Below are 25,799 nucleotides of genomic sequence, written 5' to 3' on the forward strand. Positions count from 1 at the left end.
TAGCCAATCCTCAATCCATGCCAACACATTACCCCCAGCTCTTATTTTGTGCAATAACCTGTTATGTGGCACCTGATTGAACACCTGCTGAAAATCCAAATACACTACATCTACCGGTTCCCCTTTATCCACTCTGCTTGTTATATCCTCAAAGAACTCTAACAAATTTGTCAATCATTATTTTCCTTTCATAACACCATGTTGGCTCTGTTTGATTGCATTATGTTTTTCTAAATGTCCTGCTATTTCTTCCTTAATAATGGACTCCAGCATTTCCTCAATGACTGCGCCACAGTGGCGCAGTGGTTAGCACCGCAGCCTCACAGCTCCAGGGACCCGGGTTCGATTCCGGGTACTGCCTGTGTGGAGTTTGCAAGTTCTCCCTGTGTCTGCGTGGGTTTTCTCCGGGTGCTCCGGTTTCCTCCCACAAGCCAAAAGACTTGCAGGTTGATAGGTAAATTGGCCATTATAAATTGTCACTAGTATAGGTAGGTGGTAGGGAAATATAGGGATAGGTGGGGATGTTTGGTAGGAATATGGGATTAGTGTAGGATTAGTATAAATGGGTGGTTGATGTTCGGCACAGACTCGGTGGGCCGAAGGGCCTGTTTCAGTGCTGTATCTCTAATCTAATCTAAACTAGTCTATGGTTTCCTGCTTTCTGTCTCCCTCCTTTCTTGAATAGGGGTGTCACATTAGCGGTTTTCCAATCTGCTGGTAGCCTCCCGGAATCCAGTGAGTTTTGGTACATTATGACCAATGCCTCTATCTCTGCAGCCACTTCTTTTAAAACCTTTGGCTGCAGGCCATCAGGTCCTGGCGACTTGTCTGCCTTTAGTCCCATCAGTTTGTCCAGCACCTTTTCCCTCGTGATAGAGATTGTTACAAGTTCTTCCCTCCCATTTACACCTTGTTCATCTATTATTGTTGGGATGTTTATTGTGTCCTCCACCGTGAAGACTGATGCAAAATATTGGTTTAAATTATCTGCCATTTCCCCGTTCCCTGTTTTTAATTCCCCAGTCTCATCCTCTAAGGGTCCCAATGCATATTTTCGCTACTCTCTTCCTTTTTATATACCCACAGAAGCTCTTACTGTTTGTTTTTATATTTCTTGCCAACTTACTCTCATAATCAATTTTCTTCCTCTTTATTAGTTTTTTAGTCATCCACTGCTGGTTTCTAAAAAATTCCAATCCTCTGGCCTACCACTAGCTTTTTCCGCTTTGTACACCTTTGTTTTTGATTTGATACTCTCCTTAACTTCCTTTTGTTATCCACGGGTGGTTCATCGTTCTCATCGAGTCCTTCCTTCTGACCGGAATAAATGTTTGTTGAGTGTTATGAAATATCTGCATAAAAGTCTGCCACTGCTCATCTACTGTCTTTCCCTGTAATCTATTTTCCCAGCCCGCTTTAGACAACTCTTTCTTCATACCTCTGTAACTTGGCGAATTGATCAGCAGCTCATTAATCTGAACAAAGAAAGACCGGCAGTTTATATTAATAACTGCAGCCAACAGCAAGAGAACCAGATAGTCACTATCAGCTGAAGTTTCTAAATTGTCAAACATACTCCATGAGTGAGAGAAGTGGGATGAGAGAAAGCGAGAGAATGTGTGTGAGCGAGAGACAGCACACGAGGGAGAAAGTGAGCACACGAGAGCAAACAAGCAAGAACACGGAAGTGAGTGAGCAAACAGGAACAAGCGAACGAACAAGAGAGCAAGAGTGCGATTGAGCAACAGTTCAAACACTAATCAGCACTGTCCTTTAATCTTTAATGCTATGCTTATGCAGCCCTTGTCTGCTGCTTCTAATTTATAGCTTCAAGGAACTATCACATTGAAATCAACAGTACATTACTCCAACACAAAATGCACTCTCTAGAGACATCTCAGTTTTGAAAGCGAAAAATTATAATTTTTCATGAAGCTTACATAATATTTAAGGAATGAAATTCCTAGACAGTAGATGAACGCAAAGCAGGTAGATTGCCCTTGGGGCAGAACATGCATCTGTAGGGTTTCAGCCCCATGCAACCTGTAGCTGAACTCAGTGTCAGCTGAATGGGGAATGTAGGTGAGTCATCTGCCCCACACCCACAATCCCGCCCCCACCAATGGTGGGTCAGGAATATCGACTAGCTCTGTTCTGTCTCTACCAGCATGGATTTTTTAAGGGAAAATAATATTTAACTAACTTGCTGCAGTTTTTTGATGAGCTAACAGAGAGAGTTGATGTGGTGTATATAAACTTTGAAAAGGCATTTGATAAAGTTTGATATTTGATAAGACAAAACAGGCTTGTCAGCAAAGTTACAGCCCATGGAATAAAAGCGACAACAACAACATTGTCATGCAGGCCCCCACCTGCCAAAAATGAGGGACACTTTAGATCACCACATGAACATTAATACCTAAAATTGCTGCTGGGAAGAAAAGAGGGCCTATCAAAAGGAATTTCCAGGCCTCTGGCCAAAAAGACCTTTGTTGCATACTAGCATACAGTGTTGGAACAAAGAAACCAGTCCCTGCTTCCCCATTACACTGAAGACCTGGTCAGACCAGTTTAGTCACATGACTAACTGGTAACTGGAGTTTTTCGAATTTGAACTTGTCACAGAGATTTAAAACTCAGAAAGCTGTTTACTCCTGGACTGAGAACACCTCTCTCTTGTCTGCTCCCTTCTCTTTCTCACAGAACTGAAGACTCATTGAAGACGCATGAACCCCAAGAGAGAAAATTCTCCTACAGTGAACAAAGTTAAAGAAGAATACTGGGCCCCAATGAAAAGCAAGACTACCTACAAAAAGACTACAGTGAGCTCGAAGCACAGTAACAAGAAACTCTTCTGATGTTGCCTCAAACCTTTCCATTTTATTTTTCTTCTGCTCTTTTCTGTCTCTATTTGCATGTGCGTATCATGTATGCATGCTAGCGTGGGGCACGGCCTGTATCCGTAGGCGTTATCCAAATTAGTGTTTAAGTTTTAAGTTTTTAATAAATTTCACTTTTTTTCATTAAACCTAAGAAAGCCTGTCTATGCTCATTTCTTTGCTTATAATTGGAAAGTGGTGAACAAGGATTCACCAAGGGGGAGCTCAAAACACAGTGTTTAAAATTAAACCCTGTTACAATAAGGCCAGGTGAAGACAGTAAAAGACCCCGAGACACCTTTCTCACCTGTTCGTAACATGGATACAAAACTGGCTGAATGACAGCAGAGCAATGGTTTATGGATGTTTTTCGGGCTGGAGGAAGGTTTATAGTGGAGTTCCCCAGCAGTCAGCGTTGGAACCCATGCACTTCCTGATATATATTAATGACCTAGTGTGCTTATGAGAGATGTCAGGTAGAAAATACTATTGAGAACTGGGCTGAATATAGAAGAACTGAAAAAGCAAATAAGGGAAGCAAAGAGAGAGTCTGAAAAGAGACTGGCAGCTAACATAAAAGGGAATCCCAAAGTTTTCTATAGGCATATAAATAGTAAAAGGGTGGTAAAAGGAGTGGGGCCGATTCAGGACCGAAAAGGGGATTTACACATGGAGGCAGAGGGCACAGCTGAGGTATTAAATTAATACTTTTCATCTGTCTTTGCCAAGGAAGAAGATGCAATCCAGGCAATGGTGAAAGAGGAGGTAATTCAGACACTAGAAGGGTTTAAAATTGATAAAGTGAAGGCATTGGATAGGTTGTCTGTACGTAAAGTGGATAAGGCACCAGGACCGTTTGAGATGCATCCAAGGATACTGAGGGAAGTGAGGGTGGAAAATGCAGAGGCATTGGCCATAATTTTTCAGTCTTCCTTAGACTCGGGGTGCTGCCAGAGGACTGGAGAATTGCAAACATTACACCCTTGTTCAAAAAAGGGTGTAAAGTTAAGTCCAGCATCCTCAGGCCAATCAGTTTAACTTCTGTGGTGGGGAAACATCTAGAAAGAATAATTCAAGACAAAATTAATAGTCACATGGGCAAATGTGGGTTAATCAAAGAAAGCCAGCAGGGATTTGTTAAGGGAAAATAATGTTTAACTAACTTTCTGGAGTTTTTTGAGTAAGTAACAGAGAGGGTTAATGAAAGCAATGCTGTTGATATGGTGTACATGGACTTCCAAAAGGCATTTGATACAGTGTCACATAACAGACTGGTGAGCAAACGTATACCTCATGGAATAAACGGGACAGTAGCAACATGGATACAAAATTGGTTGAGTGATAGGAAACAAAGAGTAGTGGTTAATCAATGTTTTTTCAGGCTGGTGGAAGGTTTGTAGTGAAGTTCCCCAGGGGTCAGTGTCGGGACCCTTGCTTTTCCTGATATATATTAATAACCTAGACCTACCTAGGCTCAACTATCACCAGTAACCTGTCTCTAGATGCAGAAATCAACAAGCGCATGGGTAAGGCTTCCACTGCTATGTCCAGACTGGCCAAGAGAGTGTGGGAAAATGGCGCACTGACACGGAACACAAAAGTCCGAGTGTATCAGGCCTGTGTCCTCAGTACCTTGCTCTACGGCAGCGAGGCCTGGACAACGTATGCCAGCCAAGAGCGACGTCTCAATTCATTCCATCTTCGCTGCCTTCGGAGAATTCTTGGCATCAGGTGGCAGGACTATATCTCCAACACAGAAGTCCTTGAAGCGGCCAACACCCCCAGCTTATACACACTACTGAGTCAGCGGCGCTTGAGATGGCTTGGCCATGTGAGCCGCATGGAAGATGGCAGGATCCCCAAAGACACATTGTACAGCGAGCTCGCCACTGGTATCAGACCCACCGGCCGTCCATGTCTCCGCTATAAAGACGTCTGCAAACGCGACATGAAATCGTGTGACATTGATCACAAGTCGTGGGAGTCAGTTGCCAGCATTCGCCAGAGCTGGCGGGCAGCCATAAAGACAGGGCTAAATTGTGGCGAGTCGAAGAGACTTAGTAGTTGGCAGGAAAAAAGACAGAGGCGCAAGGGGAGAGCCAACTGTGCAACAGCCCCGACAAACAAATTTCTCTGCAGCACCTGTGGAAGAGCCTGTCACTCCAGAATTGGCCTTTATAGCCACTCCACGCGCTGCTTCACAAACCACTGACCACCTCCAGGCGCGTATCCATTGCCTCTCGAGATAAGGAGGCCCAAAAGAAAGAAGACCTTGGTGTACAGGGCACAATTTCAAAATTTGGAAGCATTGTGAACTGTGAGGAGAATAGTGCAGAACTTCAGAAGTACATAGACAAATTGGTGGAATGGGCAGACAGGTGGCAGACAAAGTTCAATGTGGAGAAATGTGAAGTAATTCAGATTGGTAGGAAGAACATGGAGGTAATATAAAATAAAGAGCACAATTCTAAAGGGGGTTCAGGGGCAGAGTGTATATGTGCATAAATCATTGAAGGTGGCAGGACCGGTTGAGAGAGCAGTTAATAAAGCATACAGTATCCTGGGCTGTATTAATAGGGGCACGGAATACAACAGCAAGGAGGTTATGTTGATGCTAGTTCGGCCTCAGCTGCAGTATTGCGTCCAGTTCTGGGTGCTGCACTTTAGGAAAGATGTGAAGGCATTGGAGAGAGTAAAGAAAAGATTCATGAGAATGGTTCCAAGGATGAGGAACTTCAATTTATGAAGACAGAATGGAGAAGTTAGGGCTGTTTTCCTTGGAGAAAAGGCCGAGAGGAAATCTGATAGATGTCTTCAAAATCATGAGGGATCTGGACAGAGTAGATAGGGAGAAACTGTTCCCACTCGTGAAAGGATCGAGAATGAGAGGAGACAGATTCAAAGTATTTGGTAAGAGAAGCAAAAGCGACATGAGGACAAACACTTTTTCACACAGCGAATAGTTAAAGTCTTGAATGCGCTGCCTGAGAGTGTGGTGGAGGCAGGTTCAATTGATGCATTCAAAAGGGAATTAGACTGTTATATGAAAAGGAAAAATTTGCAGTGTTACGGGGAGAAGATGGGGGAATGGCATTAAGAGAATTGCTCATTCAGAGAGCCGGTGCAGACACGAATGGCCTCCTTCCGCACTGTAACAATTCTGTGATTCTATAGACCTTGGTGTACAAGGCCCAATCTCAAAATGTGCTAACAATACAAAACTCGGAAGTATTGTAGAACTTCAACAGACAGGTTGGTGGAATTGGCGAACAAGTGGCAGATGCAATTTAATGCAGACAAGTGTGAAGTGATTCATTTTGGTATAAAGATCATGAGGTGAGACAATATAAAATAAAGGGTACAATTCTAAAGCGGGTACAGCAGCAGAGGGACCTCGGTGTATATGTGCATAAATCATCGAAGGTGGCAGAATAAGTTAACAGAACTGTTAATAAAACATACAGCATCCTAGGCTTTATTAATCGGGGCATACGGTACAAAAGCAAGGAAGTATTAAACTTATATAAAACACTGTTTTGGCCTGAAGTTGTGTATTGCACCCAGTTCTGGGCACCACACTTAAGGAAGAATGTGAAGGCATTAGAGACGGTGCAGAAATGATTCACGAGAATGGTTCTAGGGATGAGGAACTTCAGTTACGTAGATAGATTGGAAAAGTTGAGACTGTTTTCCTTGGAAAATGGGCACTAAAAGGAGATTTGATAGAGGTATTCAAAATCATGAGCGGTCTGGATAAAGTAGATAGAGAGAAACTGTTCCCATTGGTGGAAGGATCAAGGACCGGAGCGCACAGATTTAAAATAATTGGCAAAAGAAGCAATGGCAATATGAGGAAAAACTTTTTCACACAGCGAGTGGTTCGGATCAGAAATGCACTCCCTGAGAGTGTGGTGGAGGCAAGTTCAATTGAGACATTTAAGAGGGAACTGGATTATTATCTGAAAAGAAAGAATGTGCAGGGCTATGGGGAGAAGATGGGAGAGTGGTACTAGGTGAATTACTCCCTCAGACAGCCAGCACACACATGACGGGACGAAGGGCCTCCTTCTGTGCTGTAACCATTTTATGATTCTAGCATAGCCATCATAATGGAAATGGCCCTGTGCCAATTTGATACAGGGTTTAACACCAGGGCACCGCAGTGAACAGAAATCCTACCCTTCTGCACTTTCAAGATGGAGTGGATCTTCAGGAATTTTCGCACAAGAATCACTCTTAAATGTTCTTGACTCTTGAAATCCTAATGATAAAGCTAGTCACATCATCTTTAGTGTATTTATGTTTTAACACAAGTGCTTTCACACATATACCTGGGGAACCCCATTTCTCAAAAATCAAATCCTCAACTCCCAGTATGTACCTTGTTGTGTAACAACCCAGAAAGTTGAAGAGCCCACTGCACTAAATTGCCCATCTTTATGTCCAAAATCGGATGAAAGCAAAGCATGAAACTAAAAGCACTGTGCACATGCAAAAGACGGCTCTGTTCACAACCAGCTAGGTATCCATCGTAATGGTATCCAGGGAACAAACGAAAACAGACCACTGCACTGAGACCCTAAGAAAGATGAGGCTAAAGAAGGTATTTTGGCCCATTTGATCTGTTTCAGAATACCTACCCTTTGCTTAAAAAGAGTCGGCATAATGAACCTGCTTCAACACTATAAACTCTACAGTGTTATCTTCTCATTACAACATCTGATTATGATAATGATGGCAGATTTTTTGCAGGTGGAGATCATGGGAAGTCTTGGCTCTGCGGTAGTTGGCATGATTGTTGGTGTCTGAAGAGGCCAATTCTTGATTTGCAAGGTCTTGAGCAGTTGGGGCACTAGGACTCCTGGTTTGGATGGACTCTGTTACAAGCATACTCCTTCAGTTGCCCAGCAGTTGCCTAAATGACTTGTCTCTTTCGATGCAGACTAAGCTGCTGTGTGTCCCCTGTAAGCACTGGTTTTGTTTTACCAGTGAAAACGAAGGAAGGAACAGACAGAATGATTTACTCACCCATGCTTACTGTCAACATCAGGACAAGCTTTCTGTGCGTCAAAGTAGCAAATTCTAAGCTATCTTCCCATCATGAGGGCAACCTGCTGAAAAAAGCAAGGAAGTATATTTATTAATAAAGTACAGCACATAAAACAAACACTTGTTTAAAAGAATGCTTATAAATATATTGTATAAAATATTTTAATTTTAAAAAGTGAATATATTTTTTAAATGTTATCAACATTCCACACTGTAATCTGGATTTTAAGCCAATCTGTGAGATGGTAGTGTTGGGGAAGGGAGCACTTTCCATTTGCTTGTAGCTCCGGGATAGGGCATTTAGCTGTAAACATTTCCTGCGCCCCTTCCAGCTTGAGAAGAGCATCTTTGACCACATACTGCAAAATGGTAGCTTCGAGTTGAGGCCACTTTCAGATCAGCCATGATCTTATCAAATGGCGGAGCAGGCTTCAGGGGCCGAATCCTGCTCCTAATTCATATAACTCGTATATATGTTTGGTCAGCTGTATGACTTTACTCCTCATCAGACCTAGCAGAGAATGGTTCAGCTGCTAAACATTCTAGTGCCATTACATAAAAGAACAGATGATGAGGGGAGAGAAAATACTCCATCTCATGAAGGATGGGTTCAACATTCAAAGGGAGGCAGTGGACTAGTAATCCAGAGCCCAGACTAATGCTGGGAATTTTGGAATTTGAACTTGCCACAGAATGTTTGAAAGGGAGAAAGTTCCTAGACTGAAAAGACCTCTCTCCTGTCTGCTCTCATCTCGTTCTCACCAGCTTCAGAAACCACTGAAGACACATGAACCCCAAGACAGAAAAGTCTCCGACAGTGAACAAGGTTTAAGAAAAATACTGGGCCCCAATGAAAAGCAAGACTACTTACAAAAGGACTACAGTGAGCTTGAAGCACAGTAAACAAGAAACTCTTCTGATATTGCCTCAAACTTCTCCATTTTATTTTTCTTCTGCTCTTTTCTGTCCCTATTTGCATGTGCATATCACGTATGTTAAGTGAAATAGAGTTTAATTTTAAATAAATTTTACCTTTCTTCCTTAAACCTAAGAAAGCCTGTTTATGCTAATTTCTTTGCCTTATAATTGGAAAGTGGTGAACAAGGCTTCACCAAGGTGGAGCTAAAACACAGTGTATTTAAAATTAATTCCTGTTACAATAAAACCAGGTGAAAACTGAAAAGACCCCTAGACACCTTTCTCACCTGGTCATAACAACCCTCATATCCTTCCTACAATGTGGTGACCAGAACTGGCGATACTCTAGTTATGGCCTAACCAAAGCTTTATAAAGGATCAGCATAACCTCCCAGGTTATATACTCAATACTTCTATTTACAAAGCTCAAGATCCCATATGCTTTGCTAACTACTCTCTCAATATATCCTGCCATCTTTAAAGATCTATGCACATGAACACCCAGGTCACTCTATCTTTGTACACTCTTTAGAACGATACCATTTAGTCTATATTACCTCTCCCGATGCCTTCTGCCAAAATGCATCACCTCTCACTTCTCTGTATTAAATTCCATCTGCCATTTGTCTACCCATTCTGCTAGCCTATCTATGTCCTATTGCAGTTGATTGGTCTTATCCTCACTGTATGCCGCACCTCCAAATTTGGTAATGTCGGCAAAGTTTGAAATTTTACTGTGTATTCCAATATCCAAGTCATTTATGTCTATCAATAGAATGGAAACTCAGCATGAAACATGGGGAAGGGAAGAGGCAGTAACACAAATTCTTATAATATAGATTCAAATGTACACTGTCTAGTGCATGCCATTTATACAAATTCACACCTTGGATGAGTTTTGCCCAGCAGGAATGAGAATAGAGAATTCAGGCGCCAAGGTCAATCGGCACAACTGGCCGATTTTAATTTATAAAATTCACTCAGAGCAAGCGACAGCACAATACTTATTTAAGGTCCCCAATTGGCCTAGTATAGTAGTGGCACTAAGCCATGGTGACAGTGAAGGTTCCATCAGCGGACTGTGCTGATCTCAGTTTGCATGGTAATTGCAATGCTGTGATTAGCTTCAGTGCCCTAAACTAGACTGGGGGAAGGAAGGGGAAGAGGTGGGGAAGTCAGTCAGGATTTCAGACTTTCCTGTTGGGGAGAAATTTCATCATCCTTCCCATTGGCCAGCAGACGTACCTACTTGCTTCCTGTTTTAAGCTGGCCAACTACAATTTTAAATTGCAGGCAGGAAGGACGGCTGCCAGAAACTGGCAGAGTTCTTTTGAAAAATATGCAGATCGAGCACCAAAGACATTTCAGGGACGAACTGCTATTTTTAGCCGAGGTCTAAGCAGTGGTGCATTAGTGGCTTCCCCAGCAGGTCAAAGCTATCAGGGGCCATTTCAAGAGCCAGGAGAAGATCTGAAAAGGAAAGTTTCTTAAATTTACTTGAAGTTTATTTGTGATTCAGGAGGAGCAGTCCAAGCCCTAAAGGATGTCTTGAGTCCCCAGTGCCTCAGGCTTCACCACCTCCCCCCACCCCACAACACCTAATTTCCTTCCTGATCCATTTACCTTATGCCAGGGTAGTGTCAGCCAAGCTCAGTGCATAGCACATGCACCTCTTGAGTCAGAAGGCTGTGGGTTCAAGTGTCACTCCAGGACTTAAGCACAAAAATCAAGGCTGGCACTCCAGTGCAGTACTGAGGGGGTGCTGCACTGTTGGAGGTGCCATCTTTTGGATGGGACGTTAAACCGAGGCCCTGTCAGTCCTCTCAGGTGGATGTAAAAGATTCCATGGCACTATTTCGATGAAGAGCAGGGGAGTTATCCCCATATCCTGGCCAATATTTATCCTTCAATCAACATCACATAAACAGATTATCTGGTCATTATCACATTGCTGTTTGTGGAAGTTTGCAGCGTGCAAATTGGCTGTCGTGTTTCCAACATTACAACAGTGACTATACTTCAAAAGTATTTCATTAGCTGCGAAGTGCTTTGGGACATCTAGTGGTCATAAAAGATGCTATATAAATGCAAGACTTTTCTTTTTAGGGGTCCATTCCCCCCAGTCTCCAGCAGTGACCTCCGAGCTGCCCAATTTTAACAGCCAGACTGTTGCTTCCCACCAACAGCCCAGCCATTTCAATCAGGATGTCACCTGCAACACACAAATGTGTCCAACCTCCCCCCTTACTGCTCCATGTAGTTATGCAGTTCTCGGCCCAGAGTTAAAATCGGCCCCCATATATGTGATCACAGCAGCAGGACTGGATGGGATGTACTCCATACCTGAACAAGCTGCCAACACACAATGTCTGGGCTCAAATGGCAAGTTAGGCCAGTTACCAGATTTTAGTTGTATACATAGAACTAGGATTGGCCATTGCCGACAGAGAGTGGAAAGAATTGTGAGGGAGGAACAAATCCTGTGTTCTTTTTCCAAAAGAGAATGTATTTTTGAAGGTCTTATTTGAGTTTCCATTACTTTTCAAACTAAATAGACATGAGTAATCCAAATTTATGCAGCAATTATGCAGCAATAGACTTCCTGAACTGTCAGCCACAGGCACTGACTTAGATAACAGCTATGCCGAGATAGAGCTCCAGTGTGACACTACCAGATCTCTGGACAGAAAGACCACAAGAAAAAGTACTCACACCTAGTACCTAATGGGGTTGATTTTAACTGAAGGCACAAGTTGTGTGAGTGGGCAGGGGCAATAGCCTTGAGAATATGATGGTGCCTTCTTAACAACTAAGTGGCTTGCTAGACTACTTCAGAAAGCCATTAGGTCAACTACATTGCTGTAGGTCTGGAGGCACAGATAGGCCAGAATGGCTAAGTACAGCAGATTTCCTTCCCTCAGGGACATTAGTGAACCAGATTTTTATGACAATCCAGTAATTCCATGATCATCATTACTGATACTAGTTTTTTACTTCAGATTTATTTAATTGCCTGAATTAAAATTCCCCAGCTGCCATGCTAGGACTTTAACTCACCTCAAAACTCACCAGCCACACAGTTAAAATCGAGCCCGTTACGACCGAGGCAGGAGAAGTGCACTGTTTTTATAGTTCCACTTCTCCACATGTCACAACAAATATTTAAATGTTTCCCAGTTACTGATACGGTCAAGCATAGACTCTATTTTTATCCCAGAATAAAATACACCAACCAGGTTTCTTTAATAAACAACAAAATTATCAGTTTATTATAAGACATGCCTTAACCAGTAACAAAGCAAAGCATTAACACACAGATTGAAATATTAAAGTTCCCTTTTTACCTTAGACACACACACACACACTTACTTTAACTGAAAAAATAAAGATTTACTCTTTAGAACTCTATTACAAAGACAAAAAAGAATATTTTGGCCAAATACTTGCTAATTCTTGAAAAAAAAGATATGGAAAGATATCAGATGTTCTTGGTTTTGATTTGGCATCCCAAATACACGTAGATAGCTGTCACTGGGATCTTCCGAGAACAGTTCTTTCTGGCGATGTTGAAGATCAGCTTGGGCAGGCTTTCCAGGAGAAATGAAGCAACAGGGATTTTAGGCAGGCCTTGCAGAAGGAATGCAGCATCAATTTCTCTTTTTCTTACACTTGCTTCTAAGAGCTTTTCAAAGAGATGAAAAAAACTGGCAGGTTTTTCAAAGAGCTGGTAAAGGCTGTGTTGGGGTTTGTCCTTGGCAGGATGATTCTTTTACTCCTTTTCAAAACATTGTCCATACCCCAACTGCCTGTCCAAAGTGAAACCAAAAACATCTCAGGAATCAAACCTCCTGACCACTATAAATCTTGACCTGTCACTTCCCTGTAAACATTTTCCCCAAGTCAAAAAACCCTTGCTGGGTAATTATGTGAAGACAGGTGACTTCCAGTAAGGGCTTGTTTTTAGTACTCCTTGATTCCTCCAGTAACTGTTGTTTACAAGCTCAGTCCCAAAGAACTTCTCATGACCACTTTTTTTAAAAAAACACCAAGTTCCAGCATCTATGGAACCCTTTTCAGTTTTAAAATCCAAGTCCTCAAAAAATATTTAACAAAAAAAGGAAGCACTCGCAACAGGCCCATGTTGCTGGATCACTAGTCTAGGCCTCTGTATTACTAGTTAAGTAACATAACCACTGTAGTACCCTAAAGACAGCTGGTTGATTTTCAGGGCACTGAGGGCAAATGCCACATCCCAACTGCTATCTATACTGTTGAGTAACTCAACACAAATGAGTTGACATGGGTGATACAGGTCTGTACGGTGCAGTCCCACAACAGCGGTTGCTTTGGACCCACTGCACCACGGTAAAAACTTTTGCAAGCCCTGCATCAGCTCAGTTGGTAACTCTATATATAATGAGCATCTGAGCTGTGCAGTCTAAGAAGGTTCCAGGTCCAGGCTCCAATCAATGTGAACTGATCTCATTTAGGCAATGGTAGCTGCCCTCAGCACTACTGGACTTGAGAAGGGGGGGATAGATAATTGACCAGTATTCTGATTCTTTGGCATAATCAAATAACTCCACTAGAAGCAAACTGTTGGTGAGGACAGAACTGGGGCTGGTTGTAGCGCTCCCCCACAATGAAGTCAGCGCTCACTGTGTGGACTCACACAAGAATGAGCACATTGGTATGGTGCCCAAGAGCTGCTAGAAGCCATGGAACTCTACGTCATCATGAGTCAATGCTACCAGAGAGAAGGCAATTACAAGAACAAAAACCCACAAAAAACAAAGTGCAAAGTTTTTTTCTAAAAAAAGAGACTTGGCCCCATTCCGGGCCACTCCATATGCCCCAAAGTTACTGACTTTAACTTTAGTTGTGAAACTGGTAGATGCTATAAAACACACTCGGGGCAGTCAACCCCTGCATTTGAACAAAACATGTTTTCCACTCATTAATACAATGCTGTGTTACTCTGCCAATATATTCACAGAACACCATGCTGTTCGGCCCTCTATGAACAAAGTGAGAATGAATGATGTGATAGTCCATCTGTTTTGAATCAGATTCTTCAACTGTAGCCAAATCTCTCCATCAGATGTTCCACAGCCCTGAAAGAAAAATACTAGAAAACCCTGCAGGGACTGACTTCCTCCGATTTTTGCAGCTGTTTACGCAAGTTTGCTGAGTTCCAATTAACATTAGTCACAAGCTTACACACATTTCACAACAACTTGCATTTATTTGGCACATTTAACACAGTAAAACATCCCAAGGCACTTCACAGGAGCATTATAAAACAAAATGCAACACCGACCCACATCAGGAGATACTAGGACAGAAAGATGCATGTTTGAAGGAGCATCTTAAAGGAAGACAGAGAGGTAGGCACATGCAAACACTTGACTGTTTTGAAAACCTTTTAAAAACATTTGTAAAAGAGCTTACTAAAAAGAACTTTGCATTTATAGAAGGGCTTCTTATCCAGGGACACACTAGAAAACATTATGGCCCTGATATTTAAGGGCAGGTGGGGAGGCAGTTTTGGGGTTGGGAAACCTGGGAGAATGGGTTTCCCTCAAGTCCTACTGGAATTAACGGCAGGGCCCAATTACCATTTTTGAAATCTGCTTTCTGGCCATAGCCAGCCAGATCAAGTAGCTGGGCCTGTGGCACAGGTCTTCAGCCAGGGAGCTTAGAGGAGGGAGCAAAAAATAAGGGGAGGAGAGAAGGTCATGGTGGAGCCCATGGAGGACATGAGGGAGAGGGGCCCCAGTAGATCATGGCCATGGAGGACATCAGATTACGCGCGGGAGAGGCGGTGGTATGGGGGGGCTCCAATCACTGGGGAAGTTAACAAGTTTGCATGGTGGACCGGGGGAAGAATTCCTGCTCCTCCTAGCCCACAAGCAGTGCTGGAAAAGCACATTCTATTCCATGCAGCAGTTCTCTCCTCCCTTCAGCCCTCGAATTCCCAAGGCTCAGGAATGCAGTCAGCCAGCATGAAAGCTGGAACAAAGAGTAAATAAACTGAGGCATGCAGCCTCATTAAAATATGTAAATCAGGGACCCGCTTCCTGGGAGTAGATTGGTTGCCTGACATCCCCCTCACCCTCCCATCTCTATATAAGTTGAAAGTGGACAAGTTAGAGGTGGGTTGGCTTCAGAGTTGTTTTTTTTTACATTTTTATGATTCAAACCCACCCCTTTTTGGGAGTTACAATTCGTCCTATGTATTTGGCTTTCTAACCCACAGTTCACTGGAAATGTACAGACAACTCTTGGTCATCTGGAAATCTGCAGACTAATACAGCTGCACTGAATCATCTCTTCAGTCTCCTTCCCTCCTCCCTCACTTCCAATTCAACTTCAACATAAACACTCTTGAGTTGTCAGCTAAGAAATCAATTAACCATCAATCTAGGCCGCTATACTTACAGTGAGGGTGGTGGAGTGTCGGAGCAGTCAGGAAAACCCAGAAATGCAGGTAACGAGGAGGTCATTCTGAATTACATAGCAGGAACTTATTTAATTATTTTTCATAGCTTTCTGGCTGGCAGCCAGCTAGACTCAGAGACTGGCTAGCTGTTAGTCAGACAGAAATAACTTGAACTGGGCTGGCGCTCCAGGAAGTGGTGAGGAAAAAGGGAAGGATGATGGATAGCAAGCTAGCAGACACAGTGTGTGGGGTTGGGGGTGTGATCGACAGACACATCATGGATGGAGGGTGGGTGGGGAGAAACAAATCAGATTGCAGGGATGCCAATCAAGAGGTGGGAAGCGGATTTGCATGAGGGACTAGGGGAAGTACTTCTGCTCCTCCAGGCCCACAAGCAGTTTAGGAAAGGTACTTAACTCTGGATCCAGCCCTTATCACCTTCCTTCGGCTGTGGGGTTTCCCAAGCCCCAGGAAACCCATGCTGCAGACATTAAACTCAAAAAGTAAATAAGATTGAATACAAAAAGATCCGATTAACCGCTCAGAACCTTGTTAATTGCTGCGATGTTCCGAATGCACGGAGTAGATTACTCACAGACATCCAAATATACCTCCTTTAAACCTGGAAGTGGGTACATTGGAACCCAGTTGCGGTCATTATCTAAGAATTGTTTATCTTAACTACCCAACCACCCTCAACCCATATATTCTTGCAGGTTAAAATTTCCCCTAGAGTCTAGAAGTTGTGCACAATCATTTAATGCACAAATGTTAAATTCCTCTGATCTCTATTTCACCTGGAATTCTGAGTCTTCAGAACACTCTGTTTCAAAATCTTAGCTTGAAGTGTCATCCTGATGACTATCTTGGAAGGTCTCCATTATAGATGATATGTAAAACACGGTAGTGAGGTTTTATGTATTTAGTTGATTAAAATATAAAAGCTTTAACTGTAGATACAAACAGCTTCTATTATGTAATGTCAATGGTAAGAGGGGAATGGGGGCGTCAAACAATTTTTAGCTCGGCTTGGGCAAAAGTAGTAAGACAGTAGTTACTGCCCTCCCCTAGGTACCCTGAAGCCTTTAAGAGTCAACTACAAAGTGTACAACTGGAAGCACACACAGGCTAGACCAGGGATGGGTGCAGTTTCCCTCCCCCAGAGGACATGCGAACCAATTGGGTTCTCCTGGAAGTCCAGGAGATTTTATAGTTATTATTCAGGTGCTAACTTGACATAGTTGGATTTGAATTGAAGACCTCTGGTTTACCAATTCAGATTGCTATGCAGACAGTTTTCAAGTGAGGACGGCATCGAGTTGGGTTGTGTGTGCCTGATGGTTGTCGACTTTCAAAACAGAATTGGCGCTGGATACAGCAAAGGTTATGGGCCCTGACGACATGCCGGCTGTGGTAATGCAGATTTGTGCTCTAGAACTAGCTGCACCCCTAGCCAAATTGTTCCAGTACTCCACACTGGCATCGACCCGACAATGTGGAAAATTGCCCAGGTACCTCCTGTCCACAAAAACACAACAAACCCAATCCAGCCAATAACTGCCCCATCAGTCGACTCCCAATCATCAGCAAAGTGATGAAAGGGAACATCGACAGTGCTATCAAGCGGCAGCAATAACCTGCTCACCAATGCTCAGTTTGGGTTCCGCCAGGGCCACTCGGCTCCTGACCTCATTATCGCCTTGGTCAAGAGATGAGGGGAGAGTGACTGCCCTTGACATCAAGGCAGCATTTGACAGACTACGGCATCAAGGAGACCTAGCAAAACTGCAGTCAATGTGAATCTGGGGGAAACACTCCGCTGGTTGGAGTCGCACCTAGCACAAAGGAAGATAGTTGTGGTTGTTGGAGGCCAATCATCTGAACTCCAGGACATCACTGCAGGAGTTCCTCAGGGTAGTGTCCTAGGCTCAGCCATCTTCAGCTGCTTCATCAATGACCTTCCTTCAATCATAAGGTCAGAAGTGGGGATGTTCACTGATGATTGCACAATGTTCAGCACCATTCGCGACTCCTCAGATACTGAAGCAGTCCGTGTAGAAATGCAGCAAGACCTGGAAATATCCAGGCTTGGGCTGATAAGTGGTATGTAACATTTGTGCCACACAAGTGCCAGGCAATGACCATTCCAACAAGAGAGAATCTAACCATCTCCCCTTGACATTCAATGGCATTACGATCGCTGAATCCCCCACTGTCAACATCCTGGGGGTTACTATTGACTAGAAACTATGTTGGAGTAGCCATATAAATACCGTAGCTACAAAAGCAAGTCAGAGGCTAGGAATCCTGCGGCAAGTAACTCACCTCCTGACTCCCCAAAGCCTATCTACAAGGCACAAGTCAGGAGTGTGATGGAATACTCTCCACTTGCCTGGATGGGTGCATCTCCAATAACACTCAAAAAGCTAGACACCATCCAGGATAAAGCAGCCCGCTTGATTGGCACCCCATTCACAAACATTCACACCTTCCCCCACCGACGCCAATGGCAACAGTGTGTACGATCTACAAGATGCACTGCAGCAAAGCACCAAGGCTCCTTAGACAGCACCTTCCAAATGTGCGACCTCTACCACCTAGAAGGACAAGGACAGCAGATGCATTGGAACACCACCACCTGCAAGTTCCCTTCCAAGCCACACACCATCCTGACTTGCAACCAAACCACTGTTCCTTCACAGTCGCTGGGTCAAAATCCTGGAACTCCCTTCCTATCAGCACTGTGGGTGTACCTACCCCACACTGACTGCAGCGGTTCAAGAAGGCAGCTCACCACCACCTTCTCAAGGGCAATTAGGGATGGGCAATAAATGCTGGCCTGGCCAGCAAAGCCCACATTCCCCAGTGAATGAATTTTAAAAAAAAGTACATGGTGCTGACTGCCCTCCAGGAATTCAACCAAATGTCATGTCATTAGAACATGTGAGCCAAAACAGCAATTATTAACAAATTATCAGGCATTGCAGTATAACTGCATAATCCTGTCTTCACCAAGCATTTTAATTATAGGAGTCAGTGGCTGATTAACCTTGAGCGAAGGAAAAAGACATTAGGCTAGATTTAGTTGTGCCGGCAGGGCTCCTGGCACAGGGCCAAAAAGGTGAGGGAACTCAGCCTCAGCCTTTCAGAGCTCCACCCATACAATTCAACTGCACTCAGCCACTTAAGTGCCGGCGCCTGGACCCCTGTCCCTTTAAGGAGCTCTCCAAGAGCTGCCAGCCAATCATAAGGCCAGCAGCTCAGTAGTATCGGCAGCATCACTGGGAGGAATGGCCATTCCGGTACTACAGGAGGCCTGGGAGAAGCCCGAGCTCTGGAGCCCAGGACCATAACTAGGTGAGGCAGGGTCACCAGCGTGATGGTTTGGTGGGCGGGTGTGGGGGAAGGTGGGAGGGTTTGGGGGCGCGGGGTGGTTAGCAGAGGGGAAGGCTTTGCCACCGGGAGCCCTCCGTGGGTCACAGATTGCCCTTGGAATAGGACCCTCACCACCCCCCTCCCCAAAGCCCGCAGGGAGATCACCATGTTTCACTAGGCGACCTCCCCGCGTGGCGGATGCCCCATGCCCTCAACCCCGCCGCTGGCTTAATTCCAGCGGTGGCGGGAAGGGGCCCTTAAGTAGTAATATAAAAGCAAAATACTGAAGATGCTGGAAATCTGAAATAAAACAAGAAATGCTGGAAATACTCAGCAGGTCTGGCAGCATCTGTAGAGAGAGAAGCAGACTTAACGTTTCAGGTCAGTGACCCTTCATCATTGATTGGCCACTTAAGGGCCTCAATCAGACTCTGGGTGGGAAGGCTATCCTTGGCCTTTCCCTCCACCAACTTAATGGTGGTGCAACAGGAGGGTGACAGAGTTTCCGCCCCCTGTCTTCCGACACAATTCTATGAGCCCCACGGTCTCCTAGACTGCTCCAGGAGGCCCATTAAATCCAGCCCATTGTGTGCAACTGTCGCAACCCAACTGCAGATATTGTTTATCGTGAGGGGTATTGAATAGAAAAGTAGGGAGGTTATGCCTCAGCTATACAGGGCATTGGAGAGACCACATCTGGAGTACTGTGTACAGTACTGGTCTCCTTATTTAAGGAAGGATGTAAATGCATTGGAGGCAGTTCAGAGAAGGTTTACTGGACTACTAGCTGGAATGGGCGGGCTGTCTGACAAGGAAAGATTGGACAGGGTAGGCCTGTATCTGCTGGAAATAGGAGAGTAGGAGGCGACTGGATTGAAACATACAAGATCCTGAGGGGTCTTGACAGGGTGGATGTGGGAAGGATGTTTCCCCTTGTGGGATCACTGTTTAAAAATAAGGGGCTGCACATTTAAGACAGAGATGAGGAGAAATTTTTTTCTCTCAGAGGGTCATGAGTCTTTGGAATTCTCTTCCTCAAAAGGCAGTGGAAGCAGAGTCTTTGAATATTTTTAAGGCAGAGGTAGATAGATTCTTGATAAGCAAGGGGGTGAAAGGTTATCGGGGGTAGGTGGAAATGTGGAGTAATCAGTTCAGCCATGAACTTATTGAATGGTGCAGCAGGCTTGAGGGACCGAGTGGCCTACTCCTGCTCCTAATCGTATGTTGCAATCGAGATTAGCAAACTTGGCACAGACCTAAATCAAGCCTGGGTGTTTCCTGGTCCAGACAGCAGAAAGCAATTCCTACTGCAAAGTGTGCCTGTGTACTTCAGGTGAGGACAAAATTGAACTTTCAGTCATCAATCATTACAGCCTAAATAATTGGGCAGGTATCAGGCGATGGCCAAAATCCATGAAATCATGATCAAGCATGAGTCAACATATTCAAAAAGAGAGCAAATACACTTAACAGGTCTTCCAAGACTGAACCATCAGGAAGAACAGAGTTTATTTTCTTAAAATTCAGAAATCATACATCGGATTACAGAGCATATAAAGGCACAGAAACAGGCCATTTGGCCCAACCAGTCCATGTCGGCATTTATGCTCCACTTGAGCCTCCTTCCATCTTTCTTCAACTAAATCTATAATAGTAACCCTCCATTTCGTCTTCCTCATATGCTTGTTTAGCTTCCCATGAAATGCATCTTTACTATTCGTTTCAGCCACTCCCTGTAGTAGCAGGTTCCATCTCTCACTACTCTGGGTAAAGAAGTTTCTTCTGAATTCTCTACTGGATTTCTTGGTCTCTATTTATACTCTGGTGTATTTGTGCTCCAAGATCCCTTTGTTCCTCTACCCCACCTAGACTCACACCTTCCAAGTAATAAGTGACCTCCCTATTCTTCCTACCAAAATGTACTACCTCAAATTTATCTGTGTTGAACTTCATTTGCCAATTATTTGTCCATTCTGCAAGTTTATTGATGTCCTCCTATAATTTGTTGCAGTTCTCCTCAGTATTGACTATTTCCATTTCCTCCCCAAATTTGGTGTCATCTGCAAATTTCGAAACTGGGTTTTTGATTCCATAGTCCATATCAGATGGACTGCAGCGGTTGAAAAAGGCAGCTTCTCAAGGGCAATAAATGCTTGCCTTGCCAGCAACAGCTGCATCCTATGAAACGAATGAAAAAAAATTGTGAACAGCAGCGGTCCCAGCACTGATCCTTGTGGAATACCACTTCCCACCTTCTGCCACTCTTGAGTAACTACACTTTACTCCCACTATCTGCTTTCTGTCTTGAGGTAAGGACAAGTTTGTTAAGTTTTCAGATAAACCATAGTCACAAACTCAAGCAGTAATTCTCTCTCCCCCTCTCCCCCTCTCCCTCTCTCTCTCTCTCTGTATCAAAGACAGGACTCCTTTTATCCTGGCTGCTTTCCAGTTCACTCTCCCCTCTCCCAATCAGTGATTAGTCTTGTATTAAAGGATGCCTTTCTTAACCAACCAAGGATCATTGTGTGGTGGCACAGTGGTTAGCACCGCAGCGTCACAGCTGTAGGGACCCGGGTTCAATTCTGGGTACTGCCTATGCAGAGTTTGCAAGTTCTCCCTATGACTGCGTGGGTTTTTGCCGGGTGCTCTGGTTTCCTCCCACTGCCAAAGACTTGCAGGTGATAGGTAAATTGGCCATGTAAATTGCCCCTAGTATAGGTAGGTGGTAGGGAATATGGGATTACTGTAGGATTAGTATAAATGGGTGGTTCTTGGTCGGCACAGACTCGGTGGGCCGAAGGGCCTGTTTCAGTGCTGTATCTCTAAATAAAATAACATTTTGTGATGGTTGCTAACCTTTCAGATTTGCGCAACCCTTTGTGTTGACTACTTTATCTCAATGCTTTTACATTTCGAGGATGCCTTTCTCACTACGAGACAAATCTACGCAGAAGCTGTTTTCACTGTCTGCTCTCAAGTTCTCACCCTTTTGCGGCAAGTAAGCATTTTATAACTTGACAATCTCCCAGAATCCCTCTGCCATGACATCTTGCCCATATTGTGCCCTATTTCCTAAGTTTTTTCCACTTTACCATTCAACAATGAAGGGGCTAATAAAGCTAAATGTCAGTTTGAGATAATAAGTTAGTTGTTAGTTTATAATAGCTGGATTTTAACAATTAGCATGCTGCTTAGTAACGTTTAGTAACCTAATATTCTTACAATGTGTGGATGTAATTCATCCAGACCAGGGGCTTTATCCTCTTTGAGTTTGATTAATTTATTCAATACATTCCTTATTTTTATTTTAAATATATTTATCTCGTTACTCATTTCATTATTCAATGTCATGTCGTTCTATCTCCCTGGTAAACACCAAAATGAAATATTTATTTAATATTTCTGCCTTCTCTCTACCATTACCTGTGGTATTATTCTGATATCCCTTAATTGTCCTATTCCCAGCCCTCCTTTTTTATTGATGTGCCTGTAAAATATTTTGCTATTTTGTTTTATGTTCAAGTACTCTTACAAAATCATTAGAGACTAATAGTGCAAATTTTGTGTGAAGAATAACAGTGAAATCAAAGATGTTCACCGCTAATATGGAGTAAATCAAACAGCAACCTCTGGAATCCGCACATGCTCAGTTATATATGGAAAACTGGGAGGTCCTGCCCAGTTCCTCCACAAGCTTTGCTCTACTAGTTCATGTATAGGAAGGTGGTGGTGTAGTGGTAATGTCACTAGACTAGCAATAGAGGTCCAGGCTACTTCTCTGAAACACGGGATGAAATCCCACCGCGGCAGATAGTGAAATTTGAATTCAATTAATAAATCTGCAATTAAAATGCTAGTCTAATGATGACCATGAAACCATTGTCAATTGTTGTTTTAAAAAAAACATCTGGTTCACTAATGTCCTTGAGGGAAGGAAAACTGCCGTCCTTACCTTGTTTGGCCTACCCATGACTCCAGACCCACAGCAATGTGCTTGACTCTTAAATGTCCTCTGAAATGGCTGAGCAAGCCACTCAGTTCATGGGCAATTAGGGATGGGCAACAAATGCTGGCCTAGCCAGTGACACCCACATCCCATGAACAAACATAAAAAAAGACCTTGGCAATAGACTTGGCATTGAAATCCACATTAGGGCATGAAGTTGCTGTACTTAACCACCAGTTACCAACTGAACATGCCAGATAAAGCTATGTCTAAGTGAATTTTCAACAGCATAAGTCTTCATTGCTGCCAAACAACTTCTCTGGAAAAGTAATTTAACAAGTGTGGAATCTCATTGTTTCAGAATTTATTGCAGTAGATTTTTAAAAATTAAAACAAAATGTATTTTTCCTTTCTGGCTCTTATCTCACTCTTAAATCTAATCGTTCTTTCCGTCCCTTTGTTTCACTTTCTGAACATGATTTTACAATGAATTAAATATTCTAACTTATACTTACTGATTTAGACTATATATCGCAGTGAAGATTCTTCAATCTGGTCGGTTGAACAGCCATGCTGTTGTTTGCCCGACTCAAACACGCCCAAGAATCCCTGTAGAGGGCACCACGCTGGATCAGATACCCGATGAGGCAATTTACCACTCAAAAGCTCATGAAACGTCTGTGGGCAGCTATAGGCGTAATGAACAAGGAGCGCCAACCCTTTGCCACTAAATGCAAAATCCAAGCTATTAAAACTACTGAAGTAATTAAAGGTTACTAAAATTGCAACAGGATTGATTTATCAGCAAGAGGCAGGATGGTTTTGAGAAGGGGAGGTCGTGTCTCACTAATTTCATTGAGTTTTTTGAGGGCGTGACGAAGAGGATTGATGAAGGAAGGGCAGTGGATGTTATCTATATAGACTTCAGTAAAGCCTTTGACCAGGTCCCTCATGGCAGACTGGTACAAAAGGTGAAGTCACACGGTGTCAGAGGTGAACTGGCAAGATGGATACAGAACTGGCTCTGTCACAGAAGACAGAGGGTAGCAGTGGAAGGGTGCTTTTCTGAATGGAGGGATGTGACTAGTGGTGTTCCGCAGGGATCAGTGCTGGGACCTTTGCTGTTTGTAGTATATATAAATGATTTGGAGGAAAATGTAGCTGGTCTGATTAGTAAGTTTGCAGACGACACAAAGGTTGGAGGAGTTGCGGATAGTGATGAGGATTGTCAGAGGATACAGCAGGATATAGATCGGTTGGAGACTGGGCAGAGAAATGGCAGATGGAGTTTAATGCGGACAAATGTGAGGTAATGCATTTTGGAAGGTCTAATGCAGGTGGGAAGTATACAGTAAATGGCAGAACCCTTGGGATTATTGACAGGCAGAGAGATCTGGGTGTACAGGTCCACAGGTCACTGAAAGTGGCAACGCAGATGGATAAGGTAGTCAAGAAGGCATACGGCATGCTTGCCTTCATCGGTGAGGGCATAGAGTATAAAAATTGGCAAGTCATGCTGCAGCTGTACAGAACCTTAGTTAGGTCACACTTATAATATTGCGTGCAATTCTGGTCGCCATACTACCAGAAGGACGTGGAGGCTTTGGAGAGGGTACAGAAGAGGTTTACCAGGATGTTGCCTGGTCTGGAGGGCATTAGCTATGAGAAGAGGTTGGATTAACTCAGATTGTTTTCACTGGAACGACGGAGGTGGAGGGGCGACATGATAGAGGTTTACAAAGTTATGAGCGGCATGGACAGAGTGGATAGTCAGAAGCTTTTACCCAGGGTGTAAGAGTCAGTTACTAGGGGACATAGGTTTAAGGTGAGAGGGGCAAAGTTTAGAGGGGATGTGCGAGGCAAGTTCTTTACACAGAAGGTGGTGAGTTCCTGGAACTTGCTGCCAGGGGAGGTGGTGGAAGCAGGTACCATAGCGACATTTAAGAGGCATCTTGACAAATACATGAATAGGATGGGAATAGAGGGATACGGTCCCCGTAAGTGCAGAAGGTTTTATTTTAGACAGGCATCAAGATCGGCGCAGGCTTGGAGGGCCAAATGGCCTGTTCCTGTGCTGTACTGTTCTTTGTTTTTTGTTTTATTGTCATCATCCATTCATGGAATCGTGGGCAAGCAGGCTTTTATTACCCATTCCTAGTTGCCACTGAGAAAATAGGGATGTTTCCGAGCTTTAAGATAATTGGCAAAAGAGGGAAGATGAGTAGAACTGTTATGATCTGCAATGCAGTGCCTGAATTGGTGATGGAAGCAGATTCAACAGTAACAGGCTGGAATTTTACATCCCCCATGAGAGCGGGCTGGAGGTTGGGGGGGTGGTGGGGGGAGGGGGGGTGGGGGGGTGGTGCGGGTGGATGCAAAATTGTGTGGGAGCCTGGGGGTGCCATTCCCTTCGCCTTCTCACCCCTGCTACAATTTCTCGAGTGGCAGGGGAGATGACAAATGGCAAATCCCGCTCCCCACTCCAGCCATTGCCAATTGAGGCCCTGAAGTCGCCAATTAAATTATTTATTTATTAATTATTCTACCCACGCCGGCTGGGAACTTCGGCACCTGTGGAGGCCGCGAGATAAAACCTGGCCGGCCTCATTGTGGGCCCAGAAGGGCCTCCTGATCAGACACCCTGTGTCCCACAGAGGCACCCCCCACCCCCACTGACAGCAACAGAAGCCACACCCATTGGAGCACCTCCCCCGCCCTCCTGAACGACACCCAACCCCCTTGTCAGCGTCCAGCCGATTGTCCCCGGCAAGGCCCAAAGCCCACTCTCCTTTATGGAGGCCAACGTCCATGGTCCTCTTCTGGCTGGGTGCACCGCGCCAGGTCGCACTGCTGGGACTGAGGAGCCACCAGCCCACAGATTGGCTGATAGCTCTTGGAGGCGGGACCTCCTGCCTCAGAGGGGCAGAAGTCCCACCCGGGGCCAATTAAGGGGCTGGTCATGTAAAATTACAGTGTGGCTTCCAGGCCCGGCAGATAGGGATCTCCCCTGACATTTTGGCCGATGGGCGGGGCCTTCGCCCCAAGGTAAAATTCTGGCCTATGGGCCAAATGGCCTCTTTCTGTGCTGCAGGATTCTATGAGAAGATGGCAGAGCACTCTCTGCTTGAACTACTGCAGTTTGTATGGTGACAATGCTCCCACAATGCTGTTCGGTACACTGCAATTAACA

At 44.2% G+C, this 25,799-nt stretch overlaps 1 protein-coding gene across 6 annotated transcripts in view; it reads right to left on the reverse strand.

Moving 5' to 3' along the window:
* Positions 1-25,799, reverse strand: part of map3k22 (mitogen-activated protein kinase kinase kinase 22) — a 138,351-nt gene that overhangs the window by 94,845 nt on the left and 17,707 nt on the right. For 4 of the 6 annotated variants that reach the window (XM_068031427.1, XM_068031422.1, XM_068031428.1 and 1 more), the window contains one exon: positions 7,908-7,993. In XM_068031427.1, the coding sequence (XP_067887528.1) occupies positions 7,908-7,926 (19 nt within the window). In that variant the 5' untranslated portion in view covers positions 7,927-7,993. Of the gene's footprint in view, positions 1-7,907; positions 7,994-23,124; positions 23,219-25,799 lie in introns of those variants that run through there. The other 2 variants (XM_068031426.1, XM_068031424.1) reach the window with 2 other exon arrangements.

The sequence above is a fragment of the Heterodontus francisci genome, chromosome 5, assembly GCF_036365525.1.
Source record: "Heterodontus francisci isolate sHetFra1 chromosome 5, sHetFra1.hap1, whole genome shotgun sequence".
Lineage (NCBI taxonomy): Eukaryota > Metazoa > Chordata > Chondrichthyes > Heterodontiformes > Heterodontidae > Heterodontus > Heterodontus francisci.